The 20,736-nt window shown below is 42.5% G+C and overlaps 1 protein-coding gene across 3 annotated transcripts in view; it reads right to left on the reverse strand.

The window, feature by feature from the left end:
- Positions 1 to 20,736, reverse strand: part of ASPG (asparaginase) — a 60,471-nt gene that overhangs the window by 10,204 nt on the left and 29,531 nt on the right. For all 3 annotated transcript variants that reach the window (XM_028750382.2, XM_077923619.1, XM_028750289.2), the window contains 7 exons: positions 18,237 to 18,352; positions 17,032 to 17,217; positions 13,220 to 13,330; positions 11,307 to 11,426; positions 10,534 to 10,629; positions 8,953 to 9,116; positions 2,093 to 2,179 (listed from right to left, as the gene is read on the reverse strand). In XM_028750382.2, coding sequence (XP_028606215.2) covers positions 2,093 to 2,179; positions 8,953 to 9,116; positions 10,534 to 10,629; positions 11,307 to 11,426; positions 13,220 to 13,330; positions 17,032 to 17,217; positions 18,237 to 18,352 — 880 coding nt within the window. The remainder of the gene's footprint in view (positions 1 to 2,092; positions 2,180 to 8,952; positions 9,117 to 10,533; positions 10,630 to 11,306; positions 11,427 to 13,219; positions 13,331 to 17,031; positions 17,218 to 18,236; positions 18,353 to 20,736) is intronic.

Here is a 20,736-nt window from a genome sequence, read left to right on the forward strand (position 1 = left end):
CCACTACACCACACTGGCTCTCAAGCCTAGTATGAGCATCAAGGGCTAAAAAAATTGGTGGGGGCAGGGGTTCTGCCCATCTAATAATGCAAAATTGAATGGGTTGTCAAGCACCTTGCAAACCACAATACATGACAGGTGATGTGGTAGGTTGCAAGCTGCACAAGCCCATCCTAAGAGGCAAAGGCGCCTCTTCTCATCTCCCCACCACCACTGCCGCCCTGAAACTGTTGTATATCCTTTTACCTGAACTCCTCACAAGGAGCATATTAAGCCTCTGTGGGAGATTGAGATGTTTATAGCTGAAAAGTGTCACCCAGATAGTGAAGAGATTATGCTTCTCTGTTGGTGAAGAGCCTTGATAAGCAGGGTAGTGATTTCGAGTGAGAGGAAGATAATTCTGCCTCAAGCACATTCAAGGATACGGTTCCTATTAGCTGGCCTGGCCATGCCTCTTTATGCAGTCTCCGTAACCGCTGGGACAGATGACAGATTAAGATCATAAAAACCCCACTCCATATTTTATTTCTCCAGAAGGATAATCAGGTATTAGAGGCATGGTCAAAGTTCTGTCAGAATCATAATTTTTCCCGACAGCTGTGATCAGAATTGAACAGCATTTTAGCCTGGAGATGGGCTATGATAACAGGCTTGAAGGAAAGCATCCTTGGATTTCATTAACTGGCATTTTGATATATAGGAGGGGGGAGCAGAGATAGAAAGAAAAGGGGAATTTGGTTGCTTCTTTCCCCCTCCCTCCAACAGCCCCTTGCATTTCCCCCCCTTTGGGGCAGCAAGCAAATATGAAAGGGTCAAGGCTCACCTCATTTTTTACCAGTTACAGTAACAGAGATGTCGATCAAACATAATCTCTGGTCAAATAAGAACTTTCAGAGTCATTTTTAGAATGGATTGGTATATTTGTGTTATATATTTTTCTGTGCTATGAAACCTGGTTAGTCAACAAAGAGCTCCAAAAATCCACTCCAATCTTTAAAAATAGTTAATTTTTAAAAGAAGCCGTGGAGAAACAACAAAATATATGAACTGAAAAACCAGTCAGGGCTAACAAAACACCTTGGTACAAAATTGCATCATACGTGGATTTTTTTTTCCTGGTTGTTCTTGAAAGTCTCAAAGCATTTTGCTGTTCTGTATGGCCAACCAGTTTAACAAGTCCTTCAGAGGGCAGAAGAAGCTAAGAGTAGGGTCAATTTATTTGTGAAAAAAACATAAGGGGAGTGGATTAACTGCCTCCTTTAATAATCCTGGCAGGTGTAAAATTTGGCATAGCAGATTCCAAGCCTGATTCTAATTAACTGTGGCTTATATACAATATTTTCACTCCCCCTTCCTCTCAATCTTTCAGTCAATCACAAAATGAGGAGAGTTTGGTTAACACTTACTTCCCTTTAATTGCCAGAATCCTAGAATGAACTTTTGACCCTCATGTGCACAACGTCTGGTACAAAATTTCCTAAACAAAACATCTACCCTTGAACTTTTAACTTTCCTGCGAACATTTGACACTCCAATGCTTGAGAGCCTTAAAAGTAAAACAGCAACCATTTTGCAAACCAAATTTTACGACAAATACCAAACTGGAAATGGTTGAAATTTGTATTCCCTTACAAAACAGTTTTAATAGTTATCCAACTATCCACTGCCACCTTTATACAATGGTGAACAAAGTCCTGGTTTACATACCTGTCATTCTCTTGATGACTACAGTAGTAAGCAATGACATGGCATGTATTGTGTGAATGGGCAATCACAGATATAAAATCTGTAGTGGTTAGAATGCAGGACTAGGACCTGCCAGACCAGAGTTTGAATCTCGAATCAGCCTTGACGCTCATGGGGTGACCTTGGGCCAGTCAGTGCCTCTCAACCTAGCCCTACCTCACAGGGTTGGTTGTGGGGATATAAATGTAATAAATAAAGAACTTTCAAATCACTTCATTCAGCTGCTGGCCATCAAATGTACAGTAAATGAGTGTGGACAAATCAAGTGATGTCATTCCATGTGTCAACTAGTTTATAGAGACAGTGCAATGTCACCTGAAGACATTTAAAAATGACTTTTTCATACCTGCAGAGTTCTGTTCCAACATTCACGAGCTCTTGGCTTGAAAGGTGAGCTCCTGTTGTGCGTAGCAAGCAGATCACATCATGGTGCCTTTAAGAAAGTGGACGAACTTATTTTTAACCACACCAGTACCTTAATAGAAATATCTGTAGCATGCTAACATGGAAACAACTCTTTGATAAACTGGATCTAAGAGCCATTTCCCATATTGATTTTTCTCTTCAGAAGGGGACCTGTAAGTCACACTGATGACAAATAACATGATGTAGGAAAGATTTGTATCAATGCCTACTTGTCAATCAAACTCAGTGCAACATGCCCATCATTCAGTCGTAAGTAAACACAAACTGTGCCAAATCTTCTCCAAGTGTAATATTTAGCTGTATCAAGTGTTAAATTCCAAACACTCTGTCTACAGCAGAGGGTGGCCCTGGAAAACTCATAGATCAAGATGGAGATAGCTATCCCTTCACGAAATTCTTCCCAGTCTGTGAGCCAAGTGGGCATTTTCAGGGAGTAAAAGAAGAAGAAAGGGAAACTCTCTTTGCTACAACACTCCTAGTTGGCATATGGCTGCACCAACACTCAGATTTGAGGGCCAGTGGTCTTAAACATGGGACACACAGAGTTGACCATAACTTAATTCCCTTTTTCATGGTTCCCTATCAATCAAAACAGCCCTTTGCTCAGTGGAGCAGCCATGTAGAGATTTGGTGGAGGCTGTGCTAGAACAGGATCATCGTCAGCAATGGCTGTGCCCAGTACACAAGATGGGCCCAACTCCCTGGGGAAAGAGAACAAGGGATCCTCTTGCACAATGACTGTGTTATATCCTATGCCTGTGTGTAAGCACATTACAATATCACATTCAGACTTTTCAAGAGGCAAAAAGGCTTTATACTACCCTGATGCCTAACCAAGCAATTCAGAAGTAGCATGTAGGATCTGTGAGCTGGTAACTGCTCCCTATTGTTTACTTCAAGGGAAATGACACATACAAACTTGCATAAGGGCTGGCAGATATGACCAAGATAGTACATTATCACATATGAAGAATAAGACTTTCCAAAAAGTCTTTTTCTTCTTCTTTTCTTTTTGCTTCTGTCGATAAGTGGAAAATAAATATTAAATCATACTACCAAGCAATTTCTCTTCTCTGAAAGAAATGATTTCGCAATACTTCATTCCATGAGATATATTATTAACTGCTACTGCAATTATAGACCTCATTCATTTGCTCGTTATCTTAAATATTTCATCACAAGGGTTCTTGAGACACAGCAACATCATCAAGTACATTTTTCTCCCTTTCAGGTAGCAACAAGTGCTGTGTTCCACAATGCAACATAACCCAAGCAGCTCTGAGCTGCAGGGTTATACATACATACATACATACATACATACATACATACATACATATTATTCCCCATCCAACTAAAAGATAAACACCGAAACAGACTAAAAATCACATAACTTTAAGAACAAAAAGTCAAAGAGAACAAAACTGTCCTAGTCTGGCATTGAAAAGCTAATAACATAAGCACTAGGCAGAACTCCTTGGGGAGATTATTAGAGGAGGTGGGGGCTACCACTAAAAAGACCTATCCCCTTGCTGGCACACTCTGCACTTCTCTTGGAGAAAGTAAGAAAGAAGTGTTTCAGATGACAATCATAAAGGCAAGGCAGGTTCTAATGTAAGGAGCTAACCTTGGTTGTATTGTGGTCCTGAGCTACATCAGGCTTCATAAGCCAAAATGAACACTATGAATTGAAACTGAAAACAAATGGCAGCCAATTAGCATTTATGACATAAATGCTAGGAGCCTTTTTAAAATTATGGGGCTTATTCTTTTCTTTTACTTAATCTTTTACAGCTGTAGTCCCCTTTTTTTCCTAAATTAAGATTAAGTAAAAGAAAAGAATAAGGGAAAAATTTGATAAAACCAAGTGTTAGGATTTGCTGAAATAATTTTGGAAAAGGGGAGGTATGGGGAAGTCGGCGAAGTAAGGTTTAAGAAAAAAGGGATATGAAATTATACATGTTTGTTCGTGTGCTTGTTTGTTTGTATTGTGTACTGTTTGTGTTTATAAAAACTGTGAAAAACCAATAAAAATTTTATAAAATTATGGGGCTTATTTAACCCACCCCACTGATTTAACTCAGACTTAAGCGCAGTTAGCTTGTTCTGGATCAAAATTTCCCAGCCTCAACTTTTCAGCTGTGATATGAGATTGCAAGTGACTGGTCTGGAAACTCCTAAGCTTATGCCAATGGCGAATACTCTGGCTTAGTGCCTGAATGGGAGGTTGGAGGAAACAACTCTGAGAAGAGTGAGAGATAATAAATAAAGACTGGGCTACCTATGCGCATATGGAACTGCTTTATACCAAATCAGACCATCGGCCTATCAAGCCCACTACTGTCGACTTTCAAGCAGCAGCTTTCCAAGGTTTCTGGCAGAGGTCTCTCTCAGTCTTACTATCTGTAATCAGAGGCAGTATGCTCCGGAATAACACTTTCTGAAAACTGGGGGGGAGAGTGCACACAGGTCTTGCTTGTGGGATTCCCATGGCCACTGTGAGAACAGGATGCTGAACTAGATGGACCACATACCTGGTGCTGCGGGCTCTACTTATGTTCTAACTGGAGATGCCAGGGATTGAACCAGGAACCACTCTACTAAATAATAATAATAATAATAATAATAATAATAATAATAATAATAATAAATTTTATTTATACCCTGCCCTCCCCAGCCAAGGCCAGGCTCAGGGCGGCTAACAACCAATAATAAAAAAAGTTGAATGAATACAACTTAAAAACAAGATTAAAATACAACATTAAAACATTAAAATGCAGCCTCATCACAGGAGGAGAAAGGAAAAAGAGGGGGAGGGAATCAAATTGGCTCCAAGCCAAAGGCCAGGTGGAACAACTCTGTCTTACAGGCCCTGCGGAAAGAAATCAGATCCTGCAGGGCCCTGGTCTCATGAGACAGAGCGTTCCACCAGGCCAGAGCCAGTGTTGAAAAGGCCCTGGCTCTGGTTGAGGCTAATCTGACTTCCTTAGGCCCCGGGACCTCTAGGGTGTTGCTATTTATGGACCTTAAGGTCCTCTGTGGGGCATACCGGGAGAGGCGGTCCCATAGGTATGAGGGTCCTAGGCCGTGAAGGGCTTTAAATGTCAAAAGCAGCACCTTGAACCTGACCCTGTACTCCACCGGGAGCCAGTGCAGCTGGAAAAGCACTGGGTGAATATGCTCCCATGGCAGAGACCCCGTGAGGAGCCTCGCTGCAGCATTCTGTACCCGCTGGAGTTTCTGGGACAGCTTCAAGGGCAGCCCCGCGTAGAGCGAATTACAGTAGTCAAGCCTGGAGGTGACCGTCGCATGGATCACTGTGGCCAGGTCGGGGCGGGAAAGTTAAGGGACCAACTGCTTGATGCGGCGAAGGTGGAAAGCACTCTATACTCGCTAAACATGATTCTAGTTATTGTGGTATGATCAGAATCGGAGGGCATAAGACTTCCTAAGACCAACATCTTTTAATCCAGCAAATGCTTTTAAATGGTTTTTCATGGCCCCACCTGCACTGGGCCTGAAGAATCTGAGTGACGCATTACAGAGATTGGGGGGGGGGGGTGTCACAAGCACATTTCCCACCTACCACTTAAAGAAATGCAGCTGCTATAACCCACTCCAAAACCTGAATGGCTTCATTCCTTTGGCTCCTTGGTTCTCCTGCAAAAGCATTGAACTGACCTATCACGCCCCAGACAGAACAAACTTCAAAAGGTGGACGCACCACATAACATATCAGAGTCTTTGAGGACTAGGATTGTAAAGAGCCAGGACAAGATAGGGCTCTCATTCCTCAGTTGGAAATCTGGAAAGATTGCAACACTGCATGTCCCATGCCTGTGCATGCTGCCTCTTACGCATAACCCCACACCCCATAATATGTATCAGGTATAAACTTAGTTCCCACAATCTTTCCACTTTTTTCATTTGTTGTGAGGAAATGGTTTGTGGAAAATTATATGTGTGTGTGTGTGTGTGTGTGTGTGTGTGTGTGTGTGTGTGTGTGTGATGCAATAGCACACATTTGCAAGCCTGCACTGTACCATGCATACATTGTTCCAACATTTCAAACTTTGTGAACTGGCCTTTGGCATTATATACTGTTAAATATCTTCTTCTGAATTGGTTTCACTGCCATGCTTCCAGTTGGATGCAGTTGTTCCTAAACTGCTGTCAGATCTCATCAGGACACTGGGAAATTGTTTGTGGGAAAATGCACTTACTTCATTCCACGGGACTGTTTATGTAAATACTTCAAGATATGCTTCAGAACTGATTGCTCTAGGGCTTCAGAGAGTAAATACTTTGAGAGCAACTTTGTAGTTATCACTACAGCTATATGGATGGTGTCATATTAGAGGCAAAGAATACCTACAGTGCCTTGGAGAAAAGCAGTATCTCGGACATTACAATATAGCCAGGGCTTATTTTTTTTTATCTAACTGGCTCCATATCATGTTTGGAATATTTACATATAAGCGGGTATTGCTTCAGGAGAGAGAGCTGGATTGCAATAACCACCAAGTTTCTTTCTCCAGTATTGCATACTGCACCTCCAGTTATATGTACTTGTATTGGTAAATGTTAAAATATTATGAAAGCTTGATTTCCCCTTTTTTGTACAATTAATTCCACAATCTATTTCCAACTGCAAAAGTAGCACCTAACTGATTCTATAGGTTTTCAACCATCCAATTCCACCTTAAGCTTAGCAGTAAAGTTTGCTGGCAGAGTAGGCCTGAAGTTATCATTACAGTCTCTGCAAACTGACAAATGATTCAGGTCCTTCTCCCAACCTGACAGCAGCATAAGCTTGAACTAAAACCCGGCTTCATTCTCTTCCAACCTGCCTTTCAGCAGCTTTAAAAAGATCAAGAGTCCCCAGTAGGAGTTTCTTATGGGAGTGGTAAAGCTTAAGAATTTGAATAACAAACTTATGTGAAATTCCTCAGGCAGTGACTGGGTGTGGTTTAACCACACACACACACACACACACACACAGAGAGAGAGAGAGAGAGAGAGAGAGAGAGAGAGAGAGAGAGAGAGCTGTTTGCAGGAATATTTTGTATGGACAAGGGCCATCTCTGTTCAGCAGTAAGTCTGTTTAACTTGCTCCTAGAGAATTTTAAGAGATTCTTGGCAAATTTTCCTGTATCTGAACAGCTTGGCTAGCTAACAAGATTGTCATAACACCTATTAAGAAAGCATGCCAACTGACTTTGGTTGCAATTCTATACATCCTATTACCTGGGTGTATAGGACTGAATTCAAAGGTACTTGCTTCATAGGTTGTATAGGTTTGCACTGTTAATGACCCATCTGCAATGCAAAATACATGTCAAGAGTGTGGAGACCTGGCCAGAAGAACTACTATGGCACCAAAGACTGCTTAAAGGACTCTTAAGGAGAAAAGTTTGCTTCCTATGAATGCTGTAGTTATGCAGAATATGCAACTGATAATAAATAGCTACATTTTAGGCTAGCAAGCTTATGAGTGAGTTTTTAGATTTCCTCCAAACACTTTGCATATCTGTGTAGCAAGTAAAGTTTGCAAATATGTAGTTATTTCTCATAACTGATTCTCATAGATGTGTGTATCTGCAGAATTTTAAACTTCTTGGCAAGAATTAGGAGAAGGAGAATAAAATGCATAGGATATACTAGAGAAAGGATTGGGGAACAGATTCTGGGGGACATGGAAAGGGACAGAAGATGAGCAGAGTGCAGCGAGCCACTCAAAGCCCCCAAGAGAGGTCCTATATTTAAAGATACTACTTGCATTTTTCTAAAATATTTCCAGGAAAGCCTGAAAGAGGCATCTTGAAAGAAGAGAATAACTGTAGTCTGCATATGATACTAAATAGTAAATACCACACATATAAACATTTTTATATACGTTCAACATATTTTCAGGAACATAGTAGTATTTTTAACCCTGACAGACGTTCAGCAAAAGAGATATTTAGCCTACTCAATGGTCAGAGGTTTTCCTCCAACCAAGAACAGATTTGGATGTTCCAAGGTTGTCAAGTGCAACAGGAAGTACTTCACACTTCCTGTTCGTTCACAACACTGTCCCATTGGACGTGCTTCTATCTTTATTTCCTGAGATATAAGCATGTTCCAGGTGCAAGGACACCCTATGCATCCCCAGGACAGGGCAGATACAAAAAATTATTCTGGAAAAGGCAGTGCTACAGAGGAAGGGGAAGTGTGAGGCACTTCTTCTTCCTGTTCACAACACCCACAGGTACAGGTCTACTCGGGCAAAGTAATCTAAACTGCTTGCTGCTGCAGCTGCAGCTGCTCAACAAAAGAGTTACTGCCACATCTGCAGCCTGACCAGCCACAGCAGCTGCAGAGGGAAGCAGATTGGGCCTGATGCCTGTGCCAACGTCAGCCTCCAATCCCAATGCCAGCCGCTGCCAGCTGTGAGGGCAGCTGGATCCCAGGCTGGCTCATCCCCAATCCACCCTTGGGATGGCCCATTTCTGGGCTTTGGGGGTTTTCTGATTGCCAGTGCTTTTTTTCTGGGGGGGTACGCAGGGGTGAATCTAATGGGAGAAGAAACTAAAATATTTTTTTAAAAAAATTGCTTCTTTTCTAGCACGGTGAATCGTCAGTTCCACTGAATAGCATGGTGAATCGTCAGTTCCGTTGCTACCCCCGATGGCGGCCTCATTTCCTGTCATGGTGTTTCCTAAATCTCAGATGGAATGAGAGTACCCCTAAACATTTTTTTAAGAAAAAAAGCACTGTAAATTGCACTTAAGAAATAAATACCTGAACTTTATGGCATTCAGCAGTGGAGTAGCTCCAAATCGGTCTTTAGCGTAGACAGTTGCCCCAGACTTCAGCAGATGTTTGACTATCTCCAAATTACCTTCACAAGATGCAACGTGAAGAGGTGTGCGACCATCATAATCCTCGGAGCTCAAGTTGCCACCCTGTGACAAGTTTATTTAAAGGAGTGTATTTAAATAATAATAATTCATCCATCTAACGAAGGTCTCAGCAACATGCCCAGTTTATCATTTCCCAGTTTCCCAGTTTCTCAGCCAAGAAACTGGCTTTCTTACTATTTTTAATATGAACTCTTGAATTAATGGAGAACACTCTCTTGAGGCTTCTTTCTGTGGGCCAATCCAGGACAGCTGAGGCACACAGCCATGATCAGGTTGAAAAGCCCCCATCAGGGACCTTATAACGGGGATGGCTAACCTTTTCAGTATGAGAGCCACATTGACCCATCATCAACCCTTCAGAGGCTGCAGTGTAAAAATGGCTGTGGCTGCATTTTGAGGGTCTTGGGAGAATCACAAAAGCTTTCGGCATCACAGAGTTATGGCAGGTGACCCACAGGAATGGCAAAAAAACCCTATTTTTTAATTAATTGTTTTTAACAGGCAAATTTGGGCAGGGAGTGGTAGCCACACACAAAAACCATTGGCACCACAGTACTTATTGGAGAAGTCAGTAAAGGGGGGGGGCAGGATTCAACTAAATAGTCTCATCAGTAGAAGCCCTGCACAAGGAATTCCATTCACCCAACAGGGCAACAGCCCCTTCCTCTCCCTGTGCTTCCCACCCCCCATTGGCTTGGGGAGATCAAGAGAAGCCACTGAACAGCAGCAGGGGAAGAGGAAATCATTCCATCTTGCAACTCAAAATGCTTGCCCAATCAGAAGTATGTGATGTTGAATTCCTTCCAGTTAGTTAAAAAAACTGGGATGGTATTCAACTACCTTTTACTCAGAACAGATCCAATGAAATCAATGGATCTAACTTTAATTTCAATGGACTTCCTTTAAGTAAAAGTTGAATACCACCCTTACGTTATTATTAAAAATAAATAAATGGACAAATTTTGGGAGGCACGAAAACATATAGCACCACAGTATCAGACCTACAGGAGCAGTCAGTATAAGAATATAATTCATTTGTCATGTTTAGTGAAGAAGGTATTATGCAGGCTTAGGCTGCACACCTAAGGGCATGTAAGCCTCATTGATTGGTACAGGACCTGCTTCTGAACAAATAAACAAAGGACTAGACTTTTTTTTAAAAAAAAAAACAAACCACAATCCTGATATCATAAGCGATGGTTGCTTCCCCTCTGGAAATACAAAGGCCAGCAGTCATTCTGTTCTGACTCTAGCTCTAATCTACAGTAATTGTTTTTCCCTGCTGAAAGACTACCCTGGGTTTTTAATTTTCCCCTCGTAACTACAGAGCCTGAATGCCATAGAGTTATATACGCACCCACAACAAAAATGCATTTGAGATGACCATCGCCTGTGAGGCTTTCTCCTGTTCAGGGTGCAAATGATCATATGAAATACACTATAAAAAAGAGGGTCTTACCATATTCTGTAAGGCTTTTAGGGCATCGATGTCACCATTTTTTGCCGCTGCGCAAGCCAAAGGAGGAGTCAAAGCATCTCTAACAGCTGCTAGCTCCTGAGAAATTAAAATAGCCTAGTTTAACACACATCCACACATTTCCCATAATCCCATCCCACCGTGCCTGGATATAATAGCATGGCTTGCTTGTGTGAAGTTATCTACAGATGCTTGTTCTGCATGGACCTTGTGAAGCGCGTCTGCTCTTCAGTTCTGATACAAAACAATCCAGGGTTTATGAATTGTTGAGGGAAGGGGGCTGAAGTTGCTTTAAAGTGCTTTGTGCTCCCAGGAAATTTATCGTACAAACTGCATAAATGTCCAGCATTCTATACTCAACAATCCCCTTTGCTGTCTTTTTTTAAAATAAAGAACATAAGAAGAGTCATGCTGGAGCAGGTCAAAGGCTCTCTAGCCCAGCATCTTGCCCAAATGCCTATGGGAAGCCTGCAAGCCGGACATACGGGCAATAGTATTCTTCCCACTTGTGATTCCCCAAAACACTATTTAGAACCACCCTGCATCCAACAATGAAGGCAGAGCACAGTCATCATGACAAGTAGCCAATGACAGCCTTAACATCCTCCATTACTTGGTCAAAACCTCTTTTAAAGAAGTATTTCTTTCTTCTGTCTGTCCTGTAGCTGGCAACAATCAGCTTTATTAGATGGTCCCAGGTGCTACTTATTATGCAATGGGTTTTTTGCTTTAACAGGTGTCATTTGAGCAAGTACCTCCTTGCAGCTGATAAACAGGTATTTTGCAATCTCTTGAATAAACTTGCTATCTTTGAGGGTGATCTGGGTTCCAATGGGCACAACAGTCATCTCTCCTCTCAGATTCTCCTTCACCATCTTAAGGGGGGAAAAGAAGGAAGTGAGCAGGTTGGGAACCAAGTCAGAGGTGAATGCGTGTGCGTCTTTGGTTTGGAGGGGAAGGACTGTAGCAGCAGGTCCTGCTCCCAACCTCTACACCTTTGGTTGTCCATCTGCATAACTGACAGTCTTCACCTTAAATAATTTTCCAGTGTAGAAGACAGGCTGGTAATTAAAAAGATCTCAGATATAGTAAAAGTGAAACAAAGACATAATGTATGCAACTTTAACCGTGAGCCCGGTTTAATGTGACATGAGAACCAGGTCCTTGGATCATGTAAAAATAACTTCAAAATGCTGGATTCTTTTCTAAAATGTTTGAAGTGGGATTGGAAAACCTCTAGAAAGTACAGTGGTACCTCGGGTTAAGTACTTAATTTGTTCCGGAGGTCCGTTCTTAACCTGAAACTGTGCTTAACCTGAAGCACCACTTTAGCTAATGGGGCCTGCTGCTGCCGCCGTGCCGCTGGAGCCCGATTTCTGTTCTTATCCTGAAGCAAAGTTCTTAACCTGAAGCACTATTTCTGGGTTAGCGGAGTGTGTAACCTGAAGCGTATGTAACCCGAGGTACCACTGTAAGTCCTTCCTGCTGCCTTAGGAGGTCTCTACATATATATACTAGCATGTGATATGTAAGTCCCTTCAGCCAAACCAACACTATGCACACAAAAACACAGAGGTTTTGTTACAATACCCCATAAGGCCGTGGGACTTCAATTACCCAGCCTAGAAGTCATATTAGAGATTGGATACTGTGAAGTTGGGAAAGGGTATGAGCAGTTGTTGAAGATCCCCAAAGAATCCATGTATTTGATTAGGCTGCTGAGGATGAACTGTTTGAGACCCCCTAGTCCTCCCCTCACAGAACTACAATTTTCTGGGATATTTGGGAGAGGAGAGGGCAGAAAAAAGTTCTGATGCTATGCAAGAGAAGAGCTTCCAGAAATTAAAAAAATAATTGAAGAACTGTAGCACTTGTGTGCACATAAATGATTTCATTGAATTGTGGCCTAGCTCTTCTGCAATGTAGAATTGCTTCATAATTACAGAGAAAAAGAGAGAGTCTGGGAATATAGATGACTGTGATAACTATCTGGAAACATGGCTGTGCAAAGTTAAAGAAAGGAGTGTTGTGGGAAGGAAGGCTGCCCTCAACTTTAGCATTGTTTAGGCATGTCTTAAAAAGAAAAGTAGTGAAAGAAAACACTGTAGGTGTGGGAGCGTTCCACTGATCTTTTCCATGGGAGGTGAGACTCTGATTTGCTGTACAGGGGCATTCCCCCATATGGCAGAACAACAAGCAGTTTCTCTCCCTCCCCTCGCCATGAACCAGATGTGATGGTTCTTCAGCTGCAGTTCGGTCCCCGGTTATTGTGACGTATAAAAATAAGCAAGCAGGGCACAAACTATTTATATATGTTTAATTTTTGCAGTTTCATCTTTTGCAGTTTCATGTAGACAGCAGTCCTTTGAACCTAGTTGGGATGGAGTGGGAAGTTTGTGGGCTCTGACCAAAAGAAACACCCCTCTTAACCAGAGGTTGGATGGCCATCTGTCAGGGATGCTCTAGCTGAGATTCCTGCATTGCAGAGAGTTGGACTACATGATCCTTGAGGTCCCTTTCCAACTCAACAATACTAGGATTAACCAGACCAAAGGCCCACCTAATCCAGGCCTATGTGTGTCAAGGGGAAGGAAAGCTCAGAAAGCCACAACTTGAGAAAAGGACTACTAGACTTTTTTAAAAAAATCAGAAGTCAAAGATATTTTACCTCTCTCTTCTCGGCCAAGGTACCAGGTTTGCTCAGGACATAGGCCAGCTTGGTAAGAGCAGCTTCGGGTGTCATATCTCCTCCTGGAATTACACCTGCGTCCATAAGGGTCTGTAGTCAATGAAGAAAAGGTGGTTTGATGAGTGTGCTGTTTTGTAAGGTATGCATATTGAAAAATGGTATCCACTAGTACAGGGAAGGGTACCCAGTTTCCCTTTACTCTCTATACCTCTGCATCATATCCCATAATTCTGATGTGTCCAGTTTCACCACCGGAAGCAGAATGGGAACATGAAATGGCAACCTGCTGCTGCTGCTGCTGCCGCCGCCACCGCTGCCTCCCTTACCTGGGTTGCGTGGCAGTGCCCGGTGAGATATTGCAATTTTCTGCTTAGGGTTGGGGGGACCAGGAGCAGAGGGTCGCAGTGGTATGCGCAAAGCAAGTCACCAGAGTCTTGTCTGAGTAGAAGTGCTTTCTGCTGGTGTAAAACCACAACTGCATACATCCCGTAATTATTCTAATAATTATCTGTTATTATTTACAAAGTGCTGAGTGCTGCAAGTATATGAGGTTCTCAGAGGTAAAATCTGTTACTGCAAGTCAGATAATTTAATCTTTTTGTTCCTTTTATATTAGATTGTAATGCTGCCTTGGTGGATAATAAAGTGCTTTGTTTGTGGTCACTGATACTATCTTGCTCCCATAAGAATAAATGAAAGCTTGTTGGATCCAGCAGCTGGTATTCAGAAATCATTAACTGCCTCCAACTGTGAACGTAGACCCTCCAGATGTTTTGGGACTACAACTCCCATCATCCCTCGTTAACAGGACCAGTGGTCAGGGATGATGGGAATTGTAGTCCCAAAAACATCTGGAGGGCCGAGTTTGGCCATGCCTGAGGTAGAGCATAGGCATCATGGCCATTAACGGTCCTCTCCTCCCTGAATTTGTCTAATCTTCTTTTAAAGCCATCCAAGTTAGCTCACAGAATCACATGTTTATTGTTTTCAGTGCTAAATGTACAAGAGTTCTTACATTCATCAAATAAGGGGATCCAAGTTAATTCTAATTCTTTCTTGAACGGTTACCTGTCTTAGCCACAAACCTAGTATGTTTTAAATTAAAAACATACCTAAAAATAGTGGGAATGTGAAAAATGTTTATATCGCACAGGTGTAATTGTCAGGTAGCTCACATTGGCTGTTGCTCTTTGTTTAATGTAAACCCAATGGTAAAACTGGGCTGACTGCTGTAATGTGTGAACTGGTCCTCTGCATGTTCCTCAGTAGTTGATACCCGTATCTGGAACAGGCATGCTCTGGTACAGAGTCCAGAACTGAGTTTCTTGAGCTGCCACAGACATCCTGGGGAGCTCTGAAAGCAAGCCTCTTCACCTGTAATCTCCAGAGTACACATATTAGATTAGATCAGTGTGTTTGCAGTTGCTCCCATAGGCCAGTTTCACATTTCCAGAGGGAACGACTTCAAACTGCACTGAAGACATCTCTTTAACAGTTCTTACATTATTTCTTTTTTCATTATTGCAGTGGCAGATTCAACAATTTTCCTAGAGCAAACCTCTTAGCTAAAACATTTCTAGGAAAGCCAAGCCAGTTTAAAAAATATCAAGCAGTTCAGCAGTATAATATGATGAAATAATAATTACCAATATGTGCACATTAACCAGGCCTTTTAATTAAGTGGGAAAGGGAAACAACAGGTCTAGCTTTGTACTTGGCACTGAAAGCGGTAGATTGCAAGCCTAACTTACAAGTAGTAGACTGGGGGAAGGGCTTGGTTAACTTTGGGGCAAAACAGAAAACAAAACAGCATTAAAAATAGCAATAAAAAACTCCAATGCCAGACATGACCCAGCCCACTTGGCACCACCACTTAAAATTTGATTTATCTCTAACTCATCTAATCATATCAAGGTGGGGCTTTTAATTCTGCCACCCACTTTGAACCTTTGGGAAATATCCCATCGAGATTTGCTCAGTTTACTATCAAGTCCTTGGGAGGGGCAAGTATCTAAAGATGTGTGTGGGGATTTCTTAGCCATCTTCATATTGAAAACCTCTGATTCATTCATCACTCTGGTGGTCCCCAGTTCCAGGCACACACACCCTTCAAAATGACACAACCATAATCAGATAGAGACACCATCATCTTGTATATGCTAGGCATATAACTACCAAATGTATCCAGAAGTTGTCAACATAGAAAAAGCTGGGAAATATCCATTACAACTGATCTTGCATCTAGGAGTGACACAGGAATGAAAAGTCTTGATGAGGGCTTGGACAGATAAAAAATTTAAAAATAAAAATAAAAAGTAAAGGTTTTGAGTCTAGCCAGTACTCTGCCATTCCATACTGGAAAAGCAGCAGATTTTCTGAATCAATGATCCCCACGGGTTTTACTAAAGGGAACCTTCCTACTTTCCTGCGCAGTCTTGTCCTTGTTTGGGATTTCAAGGCAGGGTGGACACACCAGAGCATCTAGTGAGAAACTATCAAAGTAACCACAATATATCATATAAGTGTGATCACTGGGAGGAAGTATGGAGAGAGTGAAGGCAGGGGGATGAATGAATATCCGACAAGGCTCAAAAGTTCTTTTATCTATGATATATTATGGTATGGAAAGTGGTTTGTCTGTTTGTTTTTCCATCTGTTCTCTATAGGTTTCTTCACCTCTCGGTGTATCATTGCCAAACCCTGAGGTGGGGAAGTAGTCATCATCAACATTTTGAGGCAGGCCGCCATTTTGAATCAAAATGGCAGAGTGAAACATGACTTTGGTGTGACTTTGTCCATTTTGGGACATAGGTTTGGCCACGTCTTGAGTTATCATTGCCAAAACTCAGCACAAGGGTTCCTGAGTTAGGGGCAGTAGACTTCATCACTGTTTGGACACCGTGTGCCATTTTGAATCAAGATGGCAGTCCAAAACATCACTTTTGCAGGACTTTGCCCATTTGGAGGCATAGGTTTGGTTGCCTCTTAAGATATTGTTGCCAAACTCGGCATGAGGGTTCCCAAGGTGGCAGCAGCAACCTCTGCCAATGCTTGGTTGCCAGGTGCCACTTTGAATCAAGATGACAAATCAAAACAGGACTGAGGTAGGGGAGCTTTGCAAAAGTCCACCAAGGAAATTCATGTGAGAGACAGTTTGATCCAAGATGTCTACACCAGCTTTTGAGTTCTGCCCTAGAACCTATTCGGTTCTTTCCAGTAACATTGGCTGCTCTAGTGGTGGTGACATGGACTGCTGGCGCAAGTCTTCTTTTGGGTGGGGATTGGGAGAGACTAATTGACCAATGGTGTCTCCTGACCAAAGTTCTTTAGTTCCTACTAATTCTATCAATATATCTCATACCTTTATGTCACAGTACTGAGATCTAAAGGCCAACACACAAACACCACAATATAAAGGCCACCCACCAGCCTCCATACAGATTGCTCTGCATAACCCAGAGGACAAAATGCCACAAGTAAGACAACAGGTGCACTGAAGAAAGCCAAATGGTATAAAAAAATACCACAAACAGCAGCCACTGCCTCCACCCCCTCTCACCTGCCAAAAACTTCATTTTTAATCTTACCTGGATGAACATTCCTTCCCAACCCAAAATTGAGCTACCCTGAATGCAATGGCATAGCTCAAAACAGCCTTCCCCAAGTTGGATCACAACTCCCATCAGTCACAGTGAGCAAGCCAATGGTCAGGGATGATGGGAGTTGCAGTCCGAGCATTTGGAGGGCACCAGTTTGGGGAAAGCTGATTTAAAGAATAGAATATGTCTCACCTTTCCTGTTTCATAGACTAAAGAAACACTTCCTCGCAGACACTGGGTGCAATTCAGAATCACCACACCACGCTCGGTTGCTTTCTGCAACTCTTCCAGCAAAGCAGGGCAATTATTGGGGGCATTCCCACTCCCATAGGTCTCAAGCACAATCCCTTTTATTGGGCTTTGAAGAAACCCCTTCACCTGCACGAAAGAAAAATATATATACAGCTCAAAAGTATTTACCTAGATTGAAATATGGTCTTTTCTACACAATACTATCTTTTTTAATGCAAGGAAAGATTGATCAAATGTTTTAAATATGGAGTTCAGATTCTTATTAGGTTGACTGCTGGCATGCTGTACAAACTTTGATTATTTTCATGGCCCATCCAAAATGTATGGATAATCACAAGTCCTCATAAGCAAAAGTGCTATATAAATAGGTTTGAGAGTGAGGTGTTCAAAACATTTACAAAACAGCTTCGCTGTATACATAGACATAACTGTAGGGGGTACAGGGTGGGGACAAGTAATGTCAGTATATACTATAGGCAGTACAACAGCAAGATGGATAGACAGTGGTTGGTTATACAGGGGATGGACAACTTGATTAGCACAGGGAGCCAAAATGGGGGGGGGGGGGGCAGAAGGATGCAAGTAACCTGTCCATTCTAATTATGCAGAATCATAGCACTTCATCCAGCTTTCAACTTTCCCTCTACAATTCTTCTCCAACGAACTCTGCCTCCTCTCACATTTGGATCTCACACCCACATTTCTAAGATAAAGACAGGTTTGGAACTCCACAAATGAACCGCCTCTGCTACTTCTCCCCTGCAAATTGCCCCTTCCCGATCTCAACAGCCTGAAAATGATCAAAATGATGCACGCCCCCACTTCTCAAACATGCAACATTCAAAAGCATAACAAGAGATTGGGTTTTTTAAAATCTTTGATTGCATTCTCCAAAGGCGCCATAGAATACTTTTGGACATGACAGTATTCTATGATGCTTCTTTCTCACATCCGAACACGTATTGTGGGATTGTTGACTACATGCAACCAGCTCTGAGAAAAGCAGTGGCACAGCGGCCTTGTGGGAGTGGCTCAGCAATGCCATCGCCTTTTCTTATTGCTCATTATATGCAATCAACACTCCTACACATGAGTGTCATCATAGCTTTTCTTCTCATTATGCTCTCAGACGGAGGAAAGCTGACCGCTTCAGCAGTGATCCCCGGGAAGATTCTCAGTAGGCCAACATGTTGATCAAAGTTCATTTTGTGGATTACAAATTTCTTGGTAGTGTTGGCCCTCCAAACGGTCTCCCAGTTAACTGTGAAAAGAAAAACAAATATATTATTTGAGAGAGAGAGAAAGTGTTTGTTCTTTCCAATCCCAGTTCAAAATCTACCCCTTATAGGAAGCCTTTCGCATAATCTTCTTACAGTTCAATCCAATGGAGAATTAAGGGTCATATCTAATGCTGTGATTCTGCTAGTGTGGCAGACCTCAACTTCAGCAACAGAACTTCCCCTCCTCTTTTCTCCCCTGCAGCCCCCTGGCACACCCTCAAAATCTGCTCTAGAGGATTGGGAGATCTGAACAAGACAACACATTTCCTGCACAGGCCCTGCTTATCACAACCCAATCTACAAAACAAGTAAGCCAAATGTAAGAACGGCCTTGCTGGATGCACAGGCAAGGGAGGCGCCTTCTCAAAGCCCACTAAGCACTTCCCCAACTTTGGGAAGGAAGCATGAGGGCTCTGACAGGGTCTGAGATTCCTCCTTCCCAAAGACAGGCAAACACTGACCAGGCTTTGGGAAGCAGGTGGAAGGGCTCTAGAACCCAGCCAGAGCCTCACACCTCCTTCCCAAAGCCTGGCTTAAGCCAGCACCACAAGAGCTGGGGGGAGGGTGACAAATGTTGGCCTTGTACAGGGTGGTATATTACCAAGGTCTGTCCCTGAGACCAGAGACCCATCGCGTCTAACATCCTGTTCTCGCAGTGGCCATCCAGGACGTGGGTACAACAGTAGTCTCCTCATTTGTGATTCCCAGCAATTGGTATACAGAGGCGCAATGCCGCCAAATAACCCCCTACCTGTACAGTGGTGCCTCGCAAGACGAAAAGAATCCGTTCCGCGATTCTCTTCGTCTTGCAGTTTTTTCGTCTTGCGAAGCAAGCCCATTAGCGGATTAGCGGATTAGCGCTATTAGCGGCTTAGCGGGCCAAGCGGATCAGCTGATTAGCGGTTTAGCGGATCAGCTGATAAGCGGCTTAGCGATCAGCTGTTAAGCGGCATAGCGGATCAGCTGATAAGCGGCTTAGCGATCAGCTGTTAAGCGGCTTAGCGGATCAGCTGTTAAGCGGCTTAGCGGCTTAGCGGATCAGCTGATAAGCGGCTTAGCGGCTTGGGGAAAAGGGGGGGGGAACCCTGCAGGAACACGCAAGACAGTTTCGTCTTGAAAAGCAAGCCCATAGGAAATTCGTTTTGCGAAGCACCTCCAAAACGGAAAACCCTTTCGTCTAGCGGGTTTTCCATCTTGCGAGGCATTCGTCTTGCGGGGCACCACTGTACTATAATTCCCCAAAGTACTCCAAACTATCAGGATTGAAGTTTCTTAACACTTTGTAGCAGCACAACATGAAGAAGTTCTTGTTTAGAAGAAGCATTCCAATATTGTAATTCAAGATTCTTTTAATGTGTACCTTGGGGGGACTCTGCAAAGCCACTTTGCTAGGCATCAGCAACATGACACATATTTCACATGTCTTTTTAAAAGACAGATGTTGTTACTCTTACCACTAATCATCTCCAGAGTTTATAATGCAGTTACTAGTGATTAAATAAAATGGCAATGATTCAATTAAGTGTGATTATACATTGGAAGCCAGATGCCAGCTGCTTAACTAATAGTCACTCTTGAGTTCCCATTACTAAATGCCAAACAGTCATTATTAATTCTGGAAAAGCTCACCATCTCTGCCTAGCAGACAATGGTGTGTGTAAATAATCTCAAAAGACTGGCAGAGAGTTGCATTGGATAATATGTATAAACACACCCAACCCACACATGGTATCCATATCTATTTTCCAAACTTTTTTTGTAAGAAGCAAAATTCCTGGCTAAAGAAGAGTCTGGGCAAACAGGAGTTTGCATGACAACCTACACCTACGGAAACACACTCTTCTACTTGGTAATTAAAGGTGCAAGAAAGCTCTGTCCTCTTTTGGATCTGACTCCCATGACAAGTATTGAAAATGCCAAGCAGACCTTGAGGCCTTACATATTGTGCTCCCCATCAGCACAAAATGGACTTTGGCTGTGCCATAGTTTTTGAAACAGTGAACTGAAGTAGACACAACTTGTGTGATGGTATCAAAAGGGAAAGAAAAGAACCTCTGTGTTGATCAAACTGGGTTAGATGAAACTTCCACCAAAAAACAAAAGGAGAATATAGAGGAAGCTCTATACTCCTAAATATTGATTTTTGCATGCCACTCTGAGAGCCTTTTCAGCTACTAGGAGGGGTATTAATATCATCCATAAACAACCAAACAAAACTAGGACCCTCTCAAGTACGCATATTCCATCACATACACAATTGGATAGCAGCTATGATTATAAGAATCCATTGAAAGAATGATAATATCACAAAGATTTCGTCAGGAAGCTTCAACAGACACACTTCTTCTAGTCCTTTTGCCTCTGC

This window comes from Podarcis muralis, chromosome 1 (genome assembly GCF_964188315.1).
Source record: "Podarcis muralis chromosome 1, rPodMur119.hap1.1, whole genome shotgun sequence".
Classification (NCBI taxonomy): Eukaryota; Metazoa; Chordata; class Lepidosauria; order Squamata; family Lacertidae; genus Podarcis; species Podarcis muralis.